Here is a 22,694-nt window from a genome sequence, read left to right on the forward strand (position 1 = left end):
AAATGATGGAAATGAAAAGTACGGATATGGGGAACATGAATGGATAGAAATGGGAAAATCCGAGAAAATCATTTTCATGAAAATGGGAAGAACTCTTCAACATGTAATCCGATTTTCAACACCCGAATTTGCAAGGGAGGGGTATTTCACACTTTTTAACTTGGAATTTTAACCAAAAATGGTTAAATTCCTTAACCGTAGGGGAAGAACAAGAATTTCTAGTGAACTTGTAATCCGAATTAAAAATCCCGAATACAAGTAAAGAGGGAGTTTTGGGAAGAACAATGCAATTCAAAAATTGCATACCAAAGGGGAAAAACTTCTCTCACAAAAACCGATTTTTGGGGGAAGAACAACACATATTTACAAAAATGCAACTAAGAAAGAAAAACAAGAAAACAAGAAAATAACCAAAAAAAAGGAAAGAAAGGAAAGAGAACATACCTTTCTTGAAAATGCAAAATGTTTCTCCAAAAATGCAACAATTCTTGGAATGAACAAGCAAAACCGGTAAAAAGGAGCAATCCGTAATGCCAAACCCTTATCACATTTTTTGCAAAAATGCCCCAAACTGATAAATGTAGCAGCAATCCCAAATTTGGAAGATCAAATTGCCAATGAGGGAGAACGCCTAAAAGGATTGGAGCAAAATGCCTAAGGAGGAAGTAGAAGGAATGATGACAAATGTTGCAAAACGTAGCCAAAGGGAGTCGCGTGGGAAAAACGTGGCCATCATTTGCACACCAAATGGCATCATTTAATAGCTCAACAATCCTCCTAAACTCCACGCCTAGATGAGAAAGGGCAAAACAATTTAGGAGAGTGGAGTTTGTTGAAGTTTTAAACCCTCAAAAAGTGGCATTTATGAAAAACGTGGTTGCTGATTTAGAGCGAAAAAACCAGTCAATGCAACCTACATTTGGTGTGAAAGATGTCCATGAATGCATGAAAATAGGATGCAAACCAAAATGCCTCCTTCCTCCAACAATCTCTCCACAAAATTTGCCTTGAAATGGTCAAAAATCGTTTTTCCTTGCATTTCGGGTTTTTTGGAGCAAAAGACAAGTTCGATTTTGCATAAGAGAATGCAAATCGGGTTTTTGGGAGAAGAATACAAGTTTTAAATTCACTTTTTCCACTTACAAGGCAAAATCGGGATTTTTTAGACAAATGACAACTTTTATTTTTCACTTTTTAACTTGCCAAGCCAAAATCGGGTTTTTTGGACAAATGACAAGTTTAAAATTGTCAAAAATGCACTTGCAAGGCAAAATCGGGTTTTTTGGAGCAAACTACAAGTTTTAATTACTTGTAAAAGGGAAATAAAATCCCTACAACAAGTTAGAAATACTTGCACATATGTAATGGGGATTTAAAATCCCTATTACATGCAAAAACCATTAAAGTAGGGTTTTTTTGACCAAACTACAAGTTTACTTGTAATTGAGTCAAAAAATCCCTATTTTAACTAAAAAAGACAAAAAAACAATAAAAAAGACAAAAACAAGAATGGGAAATTTAAAACAAATTGCAAGTAACATCTTTTAATAAAGATGCACATGTAATAAGCTAAAAATTCCCCTACAACAACCAAAACAATGAATATCATTAAAACTTGCAGTTTGAAGAAAATTCTCCACCTGTAGTCGGGGTTTTAAAACCCCAAATTGAAGGAAAGGGATAGCAAACGAACCCAAAATTTGATGAAATTCGAAACGTAGTTCGAGGATAGACTAATGATTAAGCCAGTCCAAGGATTCGTCAAAATTCTGCCTCAGGAAGCGTGCCATAGAGTAAAAATTTTCATTTTTTCACAAAAAAGTTATTATAGTGGTCCTTCATTTTTGGAAACAAAAATGAGGACAGCAAAAATTGATTTAGAAGATTTTTGGGCAAATGCTGCAGATGAGTTCGAAGTCAGGAAAAGGCTATGGTCCAGACTGCCAGTAAGCTTGATCAGGACAACTAAGCTCTTCCAAGTGCCTGATCAATTGGAGGACGATGGAGAATACACTCAGCTGCACTTTGAAGAAAATTGGCCTCTTCCTCCTATGAAATGATCAGAACCAGAACTCGCTGATCTAACCACCTTGATGTGGCCAATTTTCAAATAGGTTGACCAACAAGTCCAAGGGCTGAAGCGAAGAGGTGTGACTCTCACGTATAACCTGATGGGCATCATAGAGTCATACTCCTCCAATGAAGAAAGTGCCAAGCTAGTTGAAAGCGTCAATTCAAGAAAAAGGAAGGAAGCAATTGATGACCCTTCAAGGTCAAAAGGGAAGGAAGTCGCAAATGAAGAAATTACTTAAAAGAAGCAGAGGTCAGAGCCACCCCATTCTGCTACATCTAGGAATTTGGAAAGCCTGATGATTATAGAGGATCAGCCACTTGATGAAATAGAAATTCCTTCTCCAATCCATGGGGAAAATGTGATGACAGTTCAACAAGAAGATGAAGAACCTCCATCTCCCATAGTGTTGATGTGTTTTTTATGCACATGCGAACACAAAATAAAATACCAAGGTATCTTATCCTCTCTTGGACAATGTCTCTCAAATGCTATGCTTCGCAATCAAATGAGACAACTCCAAGGTTACAAAATGTCAGGTCTTTATGTGTGGATAAGTTCAATGGTTTGATGTGATAATGTTGGAATCACAAGGGGACTTACACAATTGTTCGAATCAACTTTGCATATCATGAATGTGGAATGGGTATGCTGATAACTTAGGATTTAGCAATGAAGCTCTTGATTCAATTCTACCAAAGATTTCTAAAAAAAGGACAAAAGGGAATAGGGTTATGAAGTCTATTCTAAGGCCTAGAATGCAAGAAGTGATGAACAAATTCAATGGAATCAAACTAGGCAAGGTCTCACCATCAAGTCGAACAGATTTTGACACAAGCTTAGTGCAATTATCTAAGGTGTATTCCAAAGATATCCAAATTACTACCATCAAACATTGATACCATCCAAGTTGATGCATAACAATGGACGTATAATAATCGAAGTTAAGCTTGCATATACTTCCAGTTGACCACGCACGATGCACTTACAATCAGCAAGAGGCTAGTGGTATGGATAAATGGATTCCACACGAATATATACAACAAATTATTTCATTCAATCTAACAAACTTGAAAGCAAATTCAAATCTAACTTGGAGAACCTTGAATGCAAGACAAGACTTAAACAAAAATCACCATGAATTCGAACAATGATTTATATTCAAATCTGTGGCATCTACCAACAATTGTCAAAAATGTCTCGCTTACAAATGAGAGGCACTGGGGTATATATAGAGCCTCAAAAGAAATGAATGGCTCAAATTGATTCAAGATCAACGGCCAAGATTACAAGATAAAACCCTAATTAGGGTTTGTTACAACCACCATTACATTGGCCAATGAGAAACGAGGGTAAGTAAGATAAATGATATTTGGTGTAGCGCCATGTGTCACTTATTCCCTCCTTGAATGAATGTTGACTTGGCACCCTTTGATTGAACGGATGGCGACTAGGATGCCACCTCAACCTACCTTATACACTTAATCAATTTTCCTTGAACATTCTTCATGATGCTTGGAATTCCTTGTAACACTTTGCATTTCATTCTTATGTTAGGGAATTCCATGAATTGTTTCTCTCTTATGTTTGGAAAATTTTCCCAAGCTTGAAATCTTGAAATATTTCCTTCCTTGGTGCTCTTTGATATTGAAATTCCTTGATGTAGTTCCGGATTTCTTAATGTAAAATCCCTTTGTGCTCATGTCTTGAACTTGCTTTCCTTCATTTGTTCACCATCAAGGTGAAGTCCTCTTCATGATTGATCTAGTCCTCATCTTCACCCTCTGGAATCTCTATCCTAAAATCCTCATCCAATCTTTGAAGTGTTGATCTTCCTTATCCGAATTTGTAATGTTGTCCTTGCAATATGCATCCTCCTTCGAGTCTTGATCATCATGCTTCGCTTCCTCGTAACAGTACTGCAAAACAAATAAACATTAAATCAAACACCGGTATAATGAACTTGATTTTAACATTGGTGGGAAATCCATCCACATACGAACGGATCAGTTCTCAAAACATCCGAATTATCCTTGTCCATTCCTTCACTTGGTGAAAATTTGATGCCTATCTGGACAACTTTGTTATTGATTCATCCCTTCCGTTGTAATTATGTCTTCAAGTGGAAATCTGACCCTCATCTAGACTCATTGTCCTTGAACATTTTGTGTTGATTGGATCATCATTCGATGGAGTGGACATCCAAACATCATCAAGACTTTGTTCCTGACATTTGTCCCAACATGTGATAGGTAATCTTAGAAAATTGTAACACCGATTTCTGGAAAATATGAAGGTCTGGATTGAAATCTGGAAAATTCTCCTCAAGAAAAACCAATTTTCAGACTTAGGATAAGTCTGATTGCAGTAAAGAAGTCTGAAGACACCCCTGAAAACTCAGAAAATCAAGTATTTGGAGCCCAAAAATGAATGTCTAGGTTTGGAAATATCACTTGGAGGTCTAAAAACACTCAGAAAGTGACTGATTTTTTATATCAAGGTTGTAATAAAAGTCTGATTTTCTGAGGACCGAGTCTAAATACACCCTCCAATATCTGAAAAATACTCATAAAATGGTGTATTGAAGTCTGATTTTATGATTCTTAATTCTGAATACACCCTCTGAAAGTCCAATGTCACATGCTTGTATTTGAATCATTTTGCCCCTCGAAACTCAGAAATGGTCACATCTAGGCACAACTATATGGCTGGAAATGAAGTTTCAGTCTGAAGATAACCTGATATACTCAAAAAAATATCAAAATTAGTGCTTGGAAGTATACCATAATGCTTGGAAAAGGGTGTGGAAAAGTCTAATTTTTAGTTCTTAAAGTCTGAAGACACCCCTCCAAGGTCCAACAATGGTTGTCCAATGTCTGAAGACAACCTGCAACTTCAATAAATCAAGCATTTAAACTTGTCGCAGTCATAGAAAACACCTGTATTTGATGGATTTTACCTTCCCAAAGTGAAGTTTGTCAAATCTGGGCACAAACAAAAGGCTGGTAACGAATATCTAAGTCTGAAGACAAATCTGAAAATGAAGTTTCAGACTTAGATCAGATCAGCAATGGAAGCTCCACCAAATGCCCAAAAAACTCATAAGGATGATGCACAAGTGAAATTTCCCAAGTGTAGAGGTGGCTAGAAATGAAGAATAAGTCTGAAGACAGCTTGAGAATGAAGCTTCAAACTTCACACCAACAATGGTGTACTCAGAAAATGCCTCCAAACCACTCTAAAATGACTTCCAAACAATATCTCCCAAGTGTGAATGTAATGTCCCCATTCAAGAATTACCTTGATTTAATCCTGAAACAACAATTCTAACTTAAAGTGAGAATTGTAATACATTAATAAATATAATTTTGTCAAAATTGAATATATTTCATTATAATATTCAACTTAAAGTTTAAGGCTAGTTTGGGAAAGTAGTACTTATCTTGATAGATTCTCTTATTTGAAATATTTGTTTCTATATTGTAGACATCCCCTTAGACCATCTGATTGATATCTCACAATTAGTGGAGAATGGTTAAAAAACACAAATAATTTTTCCAAGCAAAATCTTCAATCTTCAACATGTTGTTGACTCCTATTAGATCATTGTTCACCTTTTGATAATGTTGATTGTTCAAATTCCCAAATAATAATCTGCAAAGCTTAAGTGGGGCTAACATAAAAACCACAACCCATATTCAAAAGACTCTCAAATGGGTCCCATTCCCTTTAGTGGAGCTTGCTGCTAAAACACAATAATAATCTCCAAATCTCCAAACCTTTTCTTATTGCTGCAAACACTGAGTGAGAATTCATTTATTATAGGAATAAGAATATTTATTGTGTGGAGCCCACAAAACACTTGGCAAACTTAATCTTATACTAATAAACCTGAGTTTTCTTCTGAAATCCCTTTTCCTCCTTTAGATATCTCTGTCAAAAGAAAGACTCCCCACGTGGTATTGCTTCCTTTATAACAAGCTCCCACCTCCTAAGATAATTGTAAATCATGTTGTGTTTGGTATATAATATTGCTAAGGGCAATATAGTTGCTATTGATATTACTTACAATATGATGCCATAAGTACCAATATTATTGTTGATTCTGATTCAACACTTAAATGTATGCTAGAGGATCTTGTCTCATATACATGTACCTAGTGTAATTAATGTTAAGATTAACTCTTCTGTACTTAATATGTTCCTTGCTAGTTCAATGAGGTGATAAGCTTATGCGACTAAATTGAATACGAATTGCTTAAACTGACTTGACATCTGAATCGTGCGATTACTGCTAAAACAATAACCCCTATAGCAATCCCATTGCTTGCAACCAGTAGTGTTGTATGTGATGTAGAATTATGTTCTAGCAACCAACTTGTGCCTGAGAAGGTAGAGGCACACAGTACCAATCCCAATGGATTGAAAATAATCACTAATCCATTTCTATCCCCTCTCCTTCAATGGTTCAAATGTCTTTATATCTTGATCAAGAATATGATAATAATATGATAGGTTGCGTATCCAAAAGATACATCTATTCATTAAGGCTTCTTTTCGTATGTTAATCGCACCTTTCCATATTGGATAACTAATTAATTAATAATCCGCCAGTATCAAGTAACTTAATAATAATGAGGACTAGTTTCTTATATTCGCTATCTCGATAACTTCCTCTGCCTTTGCATTATTGAGATAATGATTAACAATTAAACACTATGTCATCCCCTTGTGATTACTTCCTACATTATTTCTTCTCTTATCGTTCTGTGGATATGCTCCTTTAAACAAATGTAATTAATCAAACATCGGTACTAAGATACCGATTCAAACATTATTGTATTCGGTCTTCCTTGTTTGACCATAATATACCAAGTATGGTATCGCCGCCACAGATACTAACAATACCCCTGAGATGTCAACAGACTGCTATTAATTCATAGTAACTATATATTCAAAACTACTCTCTCCTAAAAATCGATAGATTTAATGACTTATCCAATGTTAGTAATATCATATTTTCAAATATAGATTATATTCTTCTTGACTGATGTTAATTCTGTTTGCAGGAGTTTGTCTTCTTTGCGTATGGGTAAGAGCTATTACTATCATCTGTTCTTTATGTAACGTACTAGATTATATCCCCTTATATTTACATTATGAGAGGGACATAGCAAATCTTTTGTCTTTGTTATATTGGCTGTTAATATTTTATAAAGATAATACAGCTTTCTCAGTAGCAACTACATTTGATGAAATTCAGTTTGGGGGACATCACCGTGAAGATGGATGGGAGTGAAAAGTTAAATTTGGAAATGCACACTTCAGCCAACAATGGTGCCCAGGGAAGTTCTAGCAATGGTGAAAAGCTGAGGTCCAAGTGTGATGGCAGCCTTCAAACCTCAATGGAGCTCAACAATGCCTTCAAATTTGTCCAAAATATGGCATAATCTGCCTCACTAACAAAATCGCAGCCCCTCCAATCATGGCGCCACCTCAAGTTCGCAGAAAATATGGCTTAATCAGCCACCAATACTTGCTTTAACTCTCCTCAATGGCAACGCCCAGATCTGATTGGGCAAACAAACTCTTTAAATCTGCAACTTAGCTTCGAAGAATGGTGTCCAATGGACACTTAGGCAAAAATCGCCCAGCTGGGACCTCCAATCTGCCTTTAATCAGCCACTTAACCATCACAAATGGCACTTATAGTAATATTTTAATGTTGCCTGGGTCCTTTTATTCTTGTTCTCTCCTTGAAACTTCAACACACAAGCAATGTGGGATAAAAACTTGCCTGGGAAAATCGATTTGCATTAGGAAAATAATTAATTATTAAATGATCATAGCAAATCATTAAATAATTGTTTTTTATAATTAAAAAATCATTATCGAATGCAAAGAAAATTAAATTTGGCCACTTGTATTAATGCATGGTAGCTACAATAAGACAAATGATTGAATGAGAGATAAATGAAGTCTCTCATTCAATCATTTATCCTATCGATTAAACCATTAAGAAAACTTCAACCTATTTTATTTGATGATTATTGCTCATCTATATCAATATCGATAATCATATCATGGCACATTGGTGATCAACGATAGTTATCAAGTTAACCATCTATCCTGATCTATATTGGATGTGTTCCCAGCAAATAATTATCAACTTGCTATTGGGTGGCATAGTATGCACCGTTTAATGAATACAACCTTTAGTTAGTGATCGGTGTCAGTTAACATAGACACTGATTCACTTCGGTTAATTTCCCACGCCAAACACCACCATTAATACCGATTGGCATATCGGTAAATATGTTAATATGTTACGTGAACCCCGATTAATATATCGGGCTAGTTAATATGTTAATATGTTACGTGAACTCCGATTAATATCGGGCTGACAAATATGTTAAACACCGGTTGATAATATATACCAAAGGGTGCGATCAAGTAGTGTCTTGATCGGTCATGTCCATAAGACATGACCGGTCAAGGCACTGCTTGATCCTACGCTCTCATATATATATAGCATTTGGTATTTGTGAAAGAGGATATCGAAATCAATAAATACTCCTCTTACCTACCAAACAAAGAAGATAGTCAGAATTATAATAGAGATAAAATACATAGATATATAAAGAATAAAATTAGAATACATCTTCCATATTGAATTGTAAATTGAACAAACATTTACAACTTGCATTAAAAAAAATTCAAATTTGACCAGCTGGGGGAAAAACGTCCCATGTCTGGATAAAAATCCAAATGAAAATTCATCAAAATTGTCACTTGGGGAAAATCGATCCCTATCTGGTAGATTATCCAGATCGAAAATCATCATAACACATACTTGGGGGAAATTCGCCACACATTAGGACAATTATCCGCATTAAAATCCATCAAACTTTGATCATGAATAGCTTTGGTGGAAAATGGATCTTCATCTGGATAGGCAATTTCATCCACATAAAACTTCATAAATTCGTCCTTCATCAAGAAAATTTCCAACACTTGAAACAAATTTTGGGCCTCCTTGGTGGAAAATCGCCCCATGTCTAGAATCTGAATGGGGGGAAAAAGAGGTCCATCAGGAATTTGATCATTTTACAACTTAAAATCATCTGGACACTTAGAATTTTCAATAAAACGCGTCAGGACTTAAGCAAATTTATCAAAATTTGAGCGAAAAAAATAGGAATTTAATCGGGATAAAGTGCAAAATCAACTTGAACAACCTCCTAGGAGCGAGAAAACAATTCCTAAAGGACCTTAAACACCTAGGCACTTAAATATCACCGACGAGTACATTCAAAACACCTATTTACGCTCAAATGTCAAGGCAAAATTAAAACTCAACACTTAGCAAGAATAAATCAAAACCCTTAGGCAAAACTCACGATCGGTCTAACATTTTGACATTTGAAACACATGATCCTATTCAAAATTCAAAACCCCTCTGATAAGCAAAGGCAAACACTAGGAAGCTAGGCAAAACATCTACTCTTAAAAGCGAAAAGTGGGGGTCCCCATTTGCAATGGGGCGATGTGTGAAGACGTCACAACACACAGGCATAGAAATATTGGAGTCAGATAATGAAATGGATATTCTGGGCAATGAATTTCAGGAGGGAATGACTTCTGCTCTTCGAGAAGACCAAAATATGCCATGTGAAGAGAATGATCAGGAAGAGGAAGGCATTGAGCAGCCTACGATTACTAATTGGCTGAAAGAATGACTGAAAATAAAAGCATCGGTGGAAGTTCAGGAAGAGGAAGATGACAACCAATTTCTTGGCCAGACTAGGAGAAGTCGCTGCAAAAAGCGTGCCAAGAAGTTTTCCACAATCCAGAGAGATGAGACAAGTTGTCGTACAGTTCAAATTGCTGTACCAAAAGTAAACAAGTCAAAAGAAGACATTACTCATCATGAATACGAAATTACCACTTTTGACTTGGGACCAACTACCAAACGTCAAGAGGTGGAAGACTTAGACAATTCAGTCGCTTCCATGAAGGCAAGAATAGACAAAGAAGTAGGAAAGAAGAGAGTGTACAAAAGGGAGATTGAGCGCCTGAAGGAATACATTTAGCACTTGACCAAGCCGCTTAACCAAGGCGATGCAGCAACTCCTCCACTTTTGAAATCCTCGCAAGAAACAATTGAGAATTTTGAAGAAGAAAAGATGTCAGCCAAAGAAGCTAAAGAATGGATGGCAAGCAATAGAGAAGAAGCAACCACATTCGTGGAAAAATTGATGCTGACATATGGACAGAATTCCTTTTTGCTCTCCAAAATTGCGAGCATGGTAGAAGCATGGGCCAACCTCTAGGATATTCACGATAGAGTTATTTCGCGCCTTAGAGTGTTGAAAGGCATGCCTAAACAAGAACTAAATGATGGAAAGATTATTGCAGCAGGGGCTGCATATGATTTTAATGCATGGCATTGGACATTGGTTGCACGAAGTGAAGTATTAGAGAAGGTGAAGGCAGAAAGTACTGAGGCCGAAAAGCAGGTTAAAGAAATACAAAGTAAAATCTTCCTTGCAACTGTTGATTTATTGGAAACGGAGACTATCCGAGATAGTGATATGCGACTAGAAAATCTCAAGCGCAAAAACTCAGGAGATTTCTTCACCATCGCAAGACCAGTCCTAAAACAAAATTTCACCAAGGCATCAGAATCCTTATCCATTCGAGATGCCTTCCAAAAACAAGAGCTGGAATGGGAAATTGCTTTTTCCTCTTGTGCAGACGACTTGGATGGATGGGAATACGGGATCAAGAAGCTGCCACATGTCACCATGGAAGAGGTCAACTCGATTGTGTCCAGATTCATTGAACACACTGCTGCTCGTCTGGATAAGGATGTGCCCTCCTAAAAGATAGCTCTTCACGCCACTTGTCTGGCATACATTTGTCTTTGGTTTTATTTTGGGAAACTCTATCTAGGGTTGTGTTGTCTTGATCTAAGCCATTGATCTTAGATCGATCTTGGCCATTCATTTGTTTCTCAGAACTCTATATAAACTCTTATTCTCTCATTTTCATTGTTGTGGAGAGATTTATGAAATTGTTGCTTAGAGCTACTTGAATAATAAAAAGTTCATTTGCAGATTTTGCTATGAAGCCTTATTGTTATTAAGTGGTTGCATGGTTGCATATCTTTCTTCAACAATAGAATAGATTTGCTTAGAGTAAATTTGCTTTCAAAAGTTATTAGATGAATGAAGGATTTGATAGTTTAGATTGGTTAAACTCTTGCTCATACTTTCTTTGGATGGATGATTTTCATTCAATGTGTAAGTTAGTTTGAGCTTATGATGTGGATGTTTTAACTTCTACTTTGAGTAAATATTTGTTCGATTGATGGTATTATTCACAAGTATGAAAATCTTGAGCACAATCCTAGAAGATTGCACCCAATTTGCGTAGTTGTCCTAGCGTGGTGAAACAAAGTGTTGTTATTGGTTTCACCCAGTCTTTACCGTCTCTTGAATTCATTAGAAATACTATAAAACTTCTAAACCTTCATCATTTTGTCCTTTTTTTTTTAAGTCCAAAATTGAAAATTCAAAAAAAGAGAGAGCATTCATTGTTATATTTGTCTAAGTCCTAACTTGTGATCAACATAGTTGAGTGTAAGTCCCCCTTGTATTTCAGCATACAACACCAAAGAAGCTATCCAACATAAAGTCGCCCATTTGCACATATAGACCTTGGAGTTGCCGTGTGGTCTTTCTCGCAATCTTGGCACACGTAGTGATTTTGTTCAAGAGAGGATAGAGTATCCTTGGACATTTTATTCTAATGTTGGGTATATGATAAAATGTACACGAACATAAATTGGTGCTAGAAGGAGGGCAAGAATAGAAATACCAACGAATTGTTCACAAGCTAAGGTAGTAGACATGATGAAGTATGGTGTTGCCGCACGAGTTTCCTTTTGATTTGCCGTTGGAACAACCAAAGTCAGGACAGCCAGACATTACTAATTAGTTGCGTTCGCTTGCTTGGAAATCCCAAACAGATTACGCTGAATTCAAACAAGTGAGCCATGATATTGCTAAAGAAGAAGAGAAGGGTTGACAAATTGAACGGGCAATTAAAAAGGATTTGGAAAAACAAAGATTCTTAGCCCCTCAGTGACGGATTCTTAGAGACATACAACGACTATCCCTTGAACCCGCCAATTAGTCACCACCTGCTCATTCTCAATAAATCCAAAAAATGGGGCTTCCAATCATTCTGCCTGAACCAAGAAGAGATCCTGATCCAGTATTGCAACCAAACTTGGGCTTCCATGACGAGCAAGAAAACGTCATTACAGAATTATACACCCTAGAGTGGAGAGTAAGAAAAAACACTCCTAACTGGTTTCAAATGCGCTTTATTCTTGAGGAGGAAGAAGAAATAGCTGATTGCATTGATGCTAATATTCGAAGAGAACGTGCAGCTGAAAGAAATCAAGCAAATCCTTAGCCAGCTCCCGCACAACCTCAACCAGCTCTTGCAAATCCTCAGCCAGTACTTGCAAACCCTCAACAGAATTAAAGAAAGTCATGCTCGATCACATCAATTCTTTCTCACTAGACAAATTCCAAAGAGTTTTGCGATCAGCTTCGAGCTCGTCCAAAGAATTTGTGGAGTTAGGGTCCTCTACCAAAACCAAGCAAAGGAGAAAGACAGTTTTATCAAGTGAAGAAGAAGGTCCATCGAGTTAGGACCTGCCTAAAGAAGAAGATATTTCCAGCTTATTCCACATTTCAAGTTTGTTCCAAACGCCAACTCCTAAAGTCTCAATTCCACATGCCCCCTAATAAACAAGGGACCCTCAAATGTCTTTAAAATTTCATCTTGTTTTGGACCAGGACCATTTATTTAGCTGTCCTGTTTCTCTTGGATATTTTAACAGCCTTGTTTTACAAATTTGGTGTGTCCACCATGATGGCTGTCCCTAAGATTTGAGGTGTCTTTTACCATGCTAATTAATCGGAATTGGTATCTAGTTTCCCTGCTTGGATATAATATAATTCAACTAATCATTTTTTTTAATTTTGGATCATTTTCAGTTTGTTGACTGGTAAGGTTTCCATTCTCCTTGGTCATTTGTTTTTGATCTAGTGGTAGACCTAAATCTTAGTTTTTAGCTTGCCCTTAGTTTTGTCCAAGAGATTTGTGCCATCTTTCAGTTCTTATATATAGTTGTGTTGTGTTTGGCCATCTTTCAGTTTTTTATTTGACTTGGTGTAGTGAATCCTTCTATGGATCCAATGAGCTTTGTGCTTCATTTATTCATTTTGTGTCCACCTTTTTGAGTTGCACTAGATTCTAGACTTGAGGATTCTAGACATGGTTATTAAAGGAATATGAAGAACGTAATAATATAGCACAAGTACTTTATTACCAAGATAAATGAGGTAAATGGTTGTTAGTGTAATGACTATCATGAAGATCATCTTAATATAGAATATAATATAGGTTAAATCCCACAAAATTTAAAATATAATATAAATACTTAAAATTTAACAAAGAAAATAAGGAAGAAAGACATTCTCTCAAAGTTGATACAAGTTATAACTCTTAGCTGTGGTAATACATAGGTAGGTATTTATATGATCTTTTGAATTGCTTTCAACATATCATTATTCAAATGGATCAAATATTACTGGTACTAGAAGTAGGGTGAATAGATTCATTATGTGCATAGTGACATAGGATGCAAATGAAACAGATTTATATTATTAATTAAACAATATTAGCATAGGATTTGACAAAGAATATTGATAGCAATGGATTCTAATATTTACATTATATTTTTGATTAATCCATTTCCAGCTTTGGGTACTAGGTCATATTTTACAAACAGTTACCGTATGCTTATTCATGGCTAGTAAATAGCTTAAACTTTGTAACCAAGTATATGCTTGAAAAAACAGAAGGAAGCTTGTCAAACAGTTAAGTAAGAAAGACTCCCTTTTATGAAGACTGCATTTACAAATAAGCATAAGCATTCAAATAAAGATGTTCCAATGAAAGCAATGCACTGAAATGTCAATATAAAACACAAGAGATCTGATAATAGATTTCAACCATAAGCAACTAAAGTTCAGTATTGAACCAACAAACCTTTTAGCAATCAGACTTTCATAAAAGATTTTCTTCCCACCACAAGAAAATGGACGGCCACCAACCACACTTAGCTTGAGTTGCGGAAAGTCTAAACGATCATATCCAACATGTTCCTTGCCCAAACTGATCAAATATGAGTGAATTCAGAACTTGCACATGCAATTTTCTTAGATAGAGAAACTACATTTTTGCTTTGCATGTAATGAACCTAAGACTGACTAAATTTGATATCAATTAAATCACATTCTTGGTTAAAATTCATCCACAATTTGTTTTCCCTACACTCAGTTAGGCAAGTATACAAACCTATCCTCGTAGATAAGATTGATTAAGATCAATTCTTCAATCAAGCTCCAGATTCTTTGAAAGCATCCATGCATGTAATAAGTAGTTGTAATACAAAAGAAAAAGTACTAAAGAATCTGATCTACTCACAAGAACTAATGGACAACTTGCCTCTCCAATTATGTTTAGAACTACAACACAAATTATGCTCACAAGCTAGCACACTCGAATCCTAAAGAAGTAACTGAATATGACTGAAGCATCACCGTGAACTGATACTTCTCAGATCAACAAAAATATTGAGGTGATAAATGTAAACAAAAACACATGATCATATTGTTGAGCAGGAAATACACAAGATACTTTTTCTTGCAAGATGAACCAACGCAAGATCTAACCATCTAACTACAAGTCTACATATTCATAAAGCACAGCTGTACAAGAATTATTATGTTTAAACAAGTATGAGATTGACAATGGTTATTCTTACCATCTATAAACCAGGGAAAAATATAACGAATGGAAAACATTTTACATGCACAGAATGTTGGCAGATCATTGTAGAATGGTTGGGAAATCATTCTTCAAAAACCATGCTTAGGCAAATTCCAAGGAAAACATAGGATTACTATAAACAAAGACCTGAATAATTTTACAGAGACCAAGGAAAACCATGCTTAGGTAAATTCTATTAATTTTACACGAATTTCAAGTGAGAATTTGGAAAATAGTTTTAAAATATCATGCCAGTTGGCAAATATAATTCTTGAAAATATTGTGAAAAAATAAGCAGTTTGCAAAAAATAGCCAATGAAGAATACCATTCTATAAACTACACATTCACCCAAGACTTGACAAAGAATATGTAATGTCCCACCCTCTCTAGGACACTAAAAGCTTGAACAATAGAAGAACACCTGCTTGTTATTTAATTATATTAATAATATTATGTGTCTTTTGAATGTGATCTTTCAAACAGAAGTTGCAGAAGTTGTAGTATTTTTTTGTTTGAAGTTTTTTTTGAAAGAAGGAAACAAATGCCTTCAAGTAGGAGTTGAAACAGAATTGAAATTGCATTTAAGTTCAACACTTATACTAATATTCCATTGAAATTAGATACATCAATCTCCAGACAATAGTTCACTTACAAAAAATGAAGTCCTTTAACCCACTACTAACATACCCGGTGGTTGGAGGAGGAGAAAATTGAACTTTTGATGGAACATACAGCGAGCAGCTCACTCAAAAATGAGGTGCTTACTCAGAAATCAGCTCACAAAGATCAGAAATCTGATCTTTTGCACTCTAGATTGCTATCATAAGGTAGTTCGCTGGGGACAATGGGTTTGCAATGCATAGACAGAAGTTATCCCTTGAGTTGGGATAGTTTATGAACTCCAAATCCTCAGTCAATACAGTCTGATATGAATCTGATTTAATGCTTTTCAGACCCTTTTTAACTGCTGCAAACCTTGTGGACTGTATTGATGTGTTGGAGATGAGAGTACAATGAGGGACAGCCACCAAGAGCAAAGTTTGTGACAAAGATAACCACCAAAAGAGTTATAAAGGAGATTGGCCTGCCAAGCAGCCACCTCACTACAGCCACTATAAAAAAATTCTTCAACTGATCCAAGAAGCTCTTCAAAACTGCTGCCAACTCTTCACACAACTTGTTCTCATATGCCAATACAACCCTCGTGCAAAGATGATCCAAAAACGTATTTTCCAAGCCTTCCAATCTAGAAAGTACGGCCACACACACAAGCAAGTATGAAGCTTCAGATTTGTTACTAAACTTATTCAACTTTGATGCTCAATGGAAACCCCTGAATATGGAGTTTCAACTCACACCCTTGGCTGGTTTCTCATAGCTGCAGATGTGCAAAACAATGGAGGTTTCCGTCTCCAAAGTTCTCAAAACCCTAAGGTTGATAAGCTCCACAAGGAGGCAGAAATAATTAACAGCAAAAACATGAATACAAATGAGTCTCCCATGATCTTTAAAAACCTTTCCTCAAGTTGCCCTAATTAGGGTTGAAACCCTAATACCTCAATCAAATTTAATGAATTAAATAATGATTACTTTATCCTCATAACAATTCTCCCACTTAGGACATACACTTTATGTTATATGTTTTCTCCACTTATACTAACCTTTTATCTCTCTTCCCCATTCACTCTCTCACTAGGAATAGGTACATAGGAAAGGTGAAACATAATATGTTTTAAGTGACCCAGGGAGAATTTATAAAGTAATATGCATCAACTTTAATATCTCTTTTAATTTGCTTTTTATCTCTCTCCTCATGGATACCTAGCAAGGAAGCACCTCACTCTCTCTCTAGACTCATGTATGCCTTTGAAGGAGATATTCTAGGGTTTAATGCAGTTTTAGACTAGCAACTTGGAGATAACAATATTGTCGACTGATTCCACCCATGTTTAATCTAAAGTGCCCTCTGAAATAGGAGAAAATCACCAATCCAGTGTCCTTCGTCCATTCATATCAGTCTACGAGGACTTCATTAATAGACTGATCCTGATTTGTTGATTCTAGCTAAGAAGGGGACATTACAGAATATGGCATCTCTTCAGTCTGTAATGAAATCAGAGGTGTTCTCTGTATGATCAGCGGAATATATGCTCTCTCCCACATTTGAAAAGGTCGTATATCTAGCTTTTTGACTTCTATAATCATCACCTTTGTCTTTATCCCTACTGGCTAAATAGAAATATTCTGAATCAAGGTCGAACCATGTCAAAGCAATTTAAAGAGCTCTACCAAACTCCAAAAAAATATTTAATGTTCTAGTTTTGGTTTGTTCATAGACCAAGTAGCTTTGAGGGCAAGTAGATATCATACATTATCTAATAATCCCCTAGGAATCACAAGGACCAAAGGGACCCTAGAATCGAAGTTTGCAAGGGGTGGATAAAAATGAACAATTACTAAAACGGAAGAAAAAAAAATAAAAATAAAAATAAAATAAAAAAAGGATAGAACGCATGAGGAAAGCATTTAAATTTCTATTTTCAACTACTATATGTTTGTTAAACTAATGAATAACACATTTAGAAATAATTATAATTAAATAAACATATGAGAGATTGTAATGTCCCCTTCTCAGTAAGGAGTGATCAGTGATCCATTGGCCTATTCCGGGGACCCGTAGGTTGATTGGATGAAAAATTAGGGTTTCCTATTTTTGTGGAGCTTTGCGTGATTCAATTGATGCTTATCTAGTAGGGCTTCTGCAATTCTGATTGAGGATTCCTTCTGAGGTTTTCGAGAGCTTCACGGTGGTATAACATGCATTTTTCTCCAGAGAGATTTCTGAACTTACTATTTTTAGTAAGTTGGTGGCAACTGACTGGATTTTGAGGTTTTTCTGGGTTTTCCAAGCTCTCTCACAGGGTTCGACGAGCATGTCTTTCAGGGATGTTTTCATGACTTACTATTTTAGTAAGTCAGTTGAGGTAGAGCTATTTGTGGCAATATTGAGCAAAGTTCCAATCTAGTCCAGAATTAGTATTTTCTGAGCTCCAGTGCATATGGTTGATTTGGCAGTGATCAGTGAGTGATTTATAATTGATTAATTTAAATATTATTACTTTATTTTAAAGTTTAATATTTAATTATTTCATTGATTATATTTTGGAGGAATGACTTAGGAAGGAAATATAATATCATTTATCCTAAGTTATGTTTTATTTCCCAAGTCAGAAAAGGGCATCCAAATTAAATATATTTCATGTAGCTAATATTCTATTGTTGCAAGTGTGGACCTTGGGAAATGCAGGACTAGGCTTACCTGGGAAAATGGATGCCATGTTTGAAAGGGGCATGAAGATGAAATGAAGTGAATTTCAAATGAATTTGGGCGCCATTTCATGTGAATTTGAGATTCAAAATCTATATATACAAGGTGGGGCACCTCATTTGATCATCTTGAAAAAATCATATCGTTATGTTGCCGGAATGGTGACTGAACTTGAGCTTCGGAGTTGTGGCTCCCTAGTTTTGCACTTGAAAAATAGTACCTAGCTGAGTGGAGGAATGTTGGTGAAGTTTTCAGTGTGTGTTTTCAGATTTGCAATGTGGTGTGTGTATTTTTAATGTTGCTGGTTTGGTGTGGCTGAAGCAAAGATTTGATCATATCTCCCTGCTTGTGCAACCCATCATTCTGGGTATCAGCTCATTGGAAGCGTATTTGGAAGGCGGTCATTCTTCTACTTTGGCGTTTTTTTTGGTGTGCATTCTGATTTTTGGCAGCAAATCATACTTCCCTGCTAGCCGTACTTTTCTTGGATCTGTCTCGGGTTGCGTGTCGATTGTTGGTGGTGTTCATGGTGCAGGTTTGAGGTTCTTGTTACATCGTCTCAGTCTTAGCTTTCATTTGCTTATGTTCTTGTGTCATTCAGTGAAGTTTTAGGCGAATTATGAGCACAACAGTGATTTTGGTAGTGGTTGTTTTCTACGTGTTATGCGTACAGCAGATTGCTTTTTCAGTTTAGTGATCAGTGGTGTGTTATTTCTCTATGGGTGTGTTTGAGTTTGCTAAGTGTGTTAAGCTAGGAAGTATTCATCAGTATTGGACAGTATAATCTCTCTATTCTATGAATTGTATCTCTTTATTGTAAGGCTGGATAGTAGTACCAATAGCCATTTCTAGATTGTAAAGTAAACCCCCGCTGAAAAGTGGAAGAGGCTGGCTTTCCACCTACATTTGATTCTGTAATACTGTCTTCCCACGGCACAAGTGGTAGAGTGATTGCAATTTCCAATTCATGTCCTCCCGCTACATAAGTGGTAGAGTTGATTTGTAATTTCTTTGTATTGTCCTCCCGCTGCATAAGCGGTTGAGTTGAGTTTGTTTAGTAATAAGTCCTCCCGCTGAAATATCGCGGTAGAGTGATTTGTGCTTGAGTGTGTTCTTGTTTACATGGCTGGTTTACCACCAAGTTTCCTTGTTTTACCCGCTGGAAAGTGGAAGGGGTTGGCTTGCCGCCCATTATTGTAATAAGCCTTTTCAGAAGTTTGCATCTAACAATCCCCTGTCACTGTATGCTCTCACCCTCCTAGCTTGGGCTCTCGGTGATCAAAAGGTGTAGGGTTCCTTTCAACTGGTTTAGATTTCATTATTCTAACCCTAACGGGTGTTGGTGTGCTTGTAAAACTGTTAAAAAATCAAAAAGAATTGTTGAGGTTATTACAGAGATTTCATGGAATTGAGACAATGCAAATTAAGTGATATAAGTAGTGTACATCAAATAGTTGTGGTCAAGGGAGGATATAACAATATGAGAGGCATCACCCTAACCTTAACCATTCTACATATAAGTCAACCAATATGTGTGTTAGCTAGACCACAATCAAGGCACCAGTCATAAAAACCAAAAAATAATCATGTACACTGCAACACATCTTATTATACAAAAGTACAATTAATCACAATTGAATGACTCATAGCAATGCTTAGAAACCAATTGACTATATATATCCTCCTCTTCAATCATGTCATCGTCCTTGCTAGCAAAGACTCTAGTAATAACTCAAGAACTATGAGTTAGAAGGAGACATGATGAGAACATTCCTAATTCCAAAGGCACGGAAGCTATTGGTATGATTGTTGTTGCATAAGATGCACTTATTGATCCCAGTGACACCTCATTTAGTTTGGACCCTCAATATTTGATTGGCCAATAGTGAGCCACTTCACCTTGGTTCAAAGCACTTGTACCTCCTCTATCTCTAACGAAGTCATTAGGTGATGTCCCATGATAGGGAATTGTCTCTAACCAAGAAGACCAACTATTAATTGATAATTGTGCAGCATCTTCCAACACAATCTGGTCAACAAGGTCCGCATCCCCTTTGTTTGAATAGAGCAATAGCCTGAGAATATGAACCCACTCATTGTAAATGCATGGAGGATGTGTTTGTCGCTTCAAATAACCCTCTCTCAAGTTTCAGATTGGGCTTCAGATTTAGATTTTTTATCAATCCTTTGGTATACTTTCTTTGCTTTCTCTTCTCCACTAAACTAACTGATCTTGTTTCTCATTCTTCTCCCTAGCATTGATAATGACCACCTCCACCTATATTCAGCTCAAGAACATTACTACCTTCTGTGATGTCAGCTCTTAGACCATCCTTCTTGATAATTCCTCTCTCGGTGCCTTTGTAGAATTCTTTGTTTTTCAACTTCTTGGCCTCTCTCAACATATAGATCTTGATTAATGCCTAATACCTTCTCAGTGTTGGTACCTATTGAGGATTTTTGTGTCAACCTTAGCCATGCAGACAACCGATCTAGAAATCATCTACTAGCTGAAAAACCCTATGAATCCCTAAGGCCGCTTTTGCCTTAAAACCTTTCTTGGCCTTATTCTTTTCAATTGTTGACTGGACAGGGCGGTCATTTCACTTAAAATCTACTGGCAGAAGGGTCCTCCTTCCATCCAGGGGCCGGCCCCTTCTTACCCACTACCGGCTAGCAAGATTTATATTGTTATCACTGTTTCACGGCGTTTGGTACTTACCTTCTGGTCCCCCCACAATATTGCAATAACCGCTTATTGTTTCGCTGTTTCGCAATGATCTGGGCCCATGGTGCGGTCAAGCTTGTGAAACAGCGATATGGGTCACGGCAGTGATGTTAAGTCTTTATCGCTATTTCTCAGCGGTTTTCAAAGAAAGTGGGGCCCTCTTCGCGATATGGCGATATGGGTCGTGGCAGGATTACATAAAATGTTTTCGCCATTTTGTGACGAAGTAAGCTGTTGGCGGGGTTCACCTCGCAAAACAGCGATGCAGTATTAAGGAAAGTGTTTATCGCAGTTTCGCGACAATCAAAGCTAACCACCCAGTTAGGATCACGAAACAGTGAATGCCAGCGGTATAAAGAACAAACAAAGATATCGCGAGGTCATAGCAATTATGGCTCACCGCCACTTGACCCCTACGATATAGCGATTAATATTGGCCAAGAGGAGGGTTTTCACTACTTCGCAGCAATCAAATACAAAGAGTTATCTCTGGCTGTGAAACAGCGATAAGGCTTGTAGGGCCAGTATGTTTAACTGCCAATCTTGGCCATCCGATTTCACTTAAGGGGGAGATCGACAGAACTATTTTAAACTATTTTTGGGCCCTTTTGAGGACCTCGTGGCATGATCTCGGTCGTCCATCCGCGCGCGATAAAGAGGATCCAATGGCCTGAATTCAAACTAGAGGTGGATGTTAAAATTCAAGCAGCTATGCACGGTGGTTGCCGACTTAATGGGTCGAAAATCAGTTTCTGACCCGTCGGTCACCCATATCCGATCAGATCCATCTCCAACCAATCTCAGAGGCTGTTTGGCTCTTGCAGACACTTCTTTCAAGTCGCCATGCTCATTTATTGCAAAATGAAGAATTTTGGATCTAACAAAGGCCATTCAGATGACATCCCAATGCAAGAGCTCCCTTATTTTCAGGGATTGCTACTGTTTCTCAGTTAAGCGAGAATCTTCAGGCACGCAACCATCAGATCATCTGTCTGATCTAATTCTCCTTTCCTTTTTGTAACCTAACCCTAGCTAGTTAGGGTTTCTGAAACCGATGTTCCATCTGAGTTATGCCTAACCTATAAAGGCAATTTTGTAACCTTCTTTGAAGGATCTTCTACTTTTTTCTCTTGCAGAATTATACTTTTTTTGTGACTGTAAATTGCCTTACCTTTATATCAATAAAATTGTCTGTTTTGCCTCTCTTTCAGTTCAAATATTGTGTAATGCATATTACCTATCATTTGAATGCATCTTTTTTTTTATTCTTAGCTTATAATATTTTGTTAATACCCCTGTAGATGTTGTCTGTGAATTGCTTTAATTCCTCCCTTCATCTTCCAGGATTCTAGCCTTTGCATATTCTTAAGGAGTTGATTAGGATGGAAAATTGTGAATATCCTTGGGTAGTTTTCATTGATATCTTGTGTAGTTATGGGCACGGAAGATCAGTTTTCAATCTAGGTGCATCACCTCATTTCCCTTTCAGCATTCCTTCTCCTCTTTTCTCCTCTGAATCATTGGAATAGGTTTTACAAGTGTTGGACCCAACACTGCACTTTGATTGATAAAGAAGTCGGCCTTCTCCAGAGATTCAACCTCACATTGTGCAAGGTCCCACACTTGGAGGTTGTTTCCATGTTTCACAAGG

The 22,694-nt window shown here is 36.8% G+C and overlaps 1 protein-coding gene across 1 annotated transcript in view; it reads right to left on the minus strand.

Moving 5' to 3' along the window:
• LOC131063776 (uncharacterized) overlaps window positions 1-22,694 on the minus strand; it is a 233,543-nt gene that overhangs the window by 101,234 nt on the left and 109,615 nt on the right. Inside the window, exon 6 of the mRNA XM_057997708.2 lies at window positions 14,204-14,329. Coding sequence (XP_057853691.1) covers window positions 14,204-14,329 — 126 coding nt within the window. The remainder of the gene's footprint in view (window positions 1-14,203; window positions 14,330-22,694) is intronic.

The sequence above is a fragment of the Cryptomeria japonica genome, chromosome 5 (assembly GCF_030272615.1).
Source record: "Cryptomeria japonica chromosome 5, Sugi_1.0, whole genome shotgun sequence".
Taxonomy (NCBI): Eukaryota; Viridiplantae; Streptophyta; class Pinopsida; order Cupressales; family Cupressaceae; genus Cryptomeria; species Cryptomeria japonica.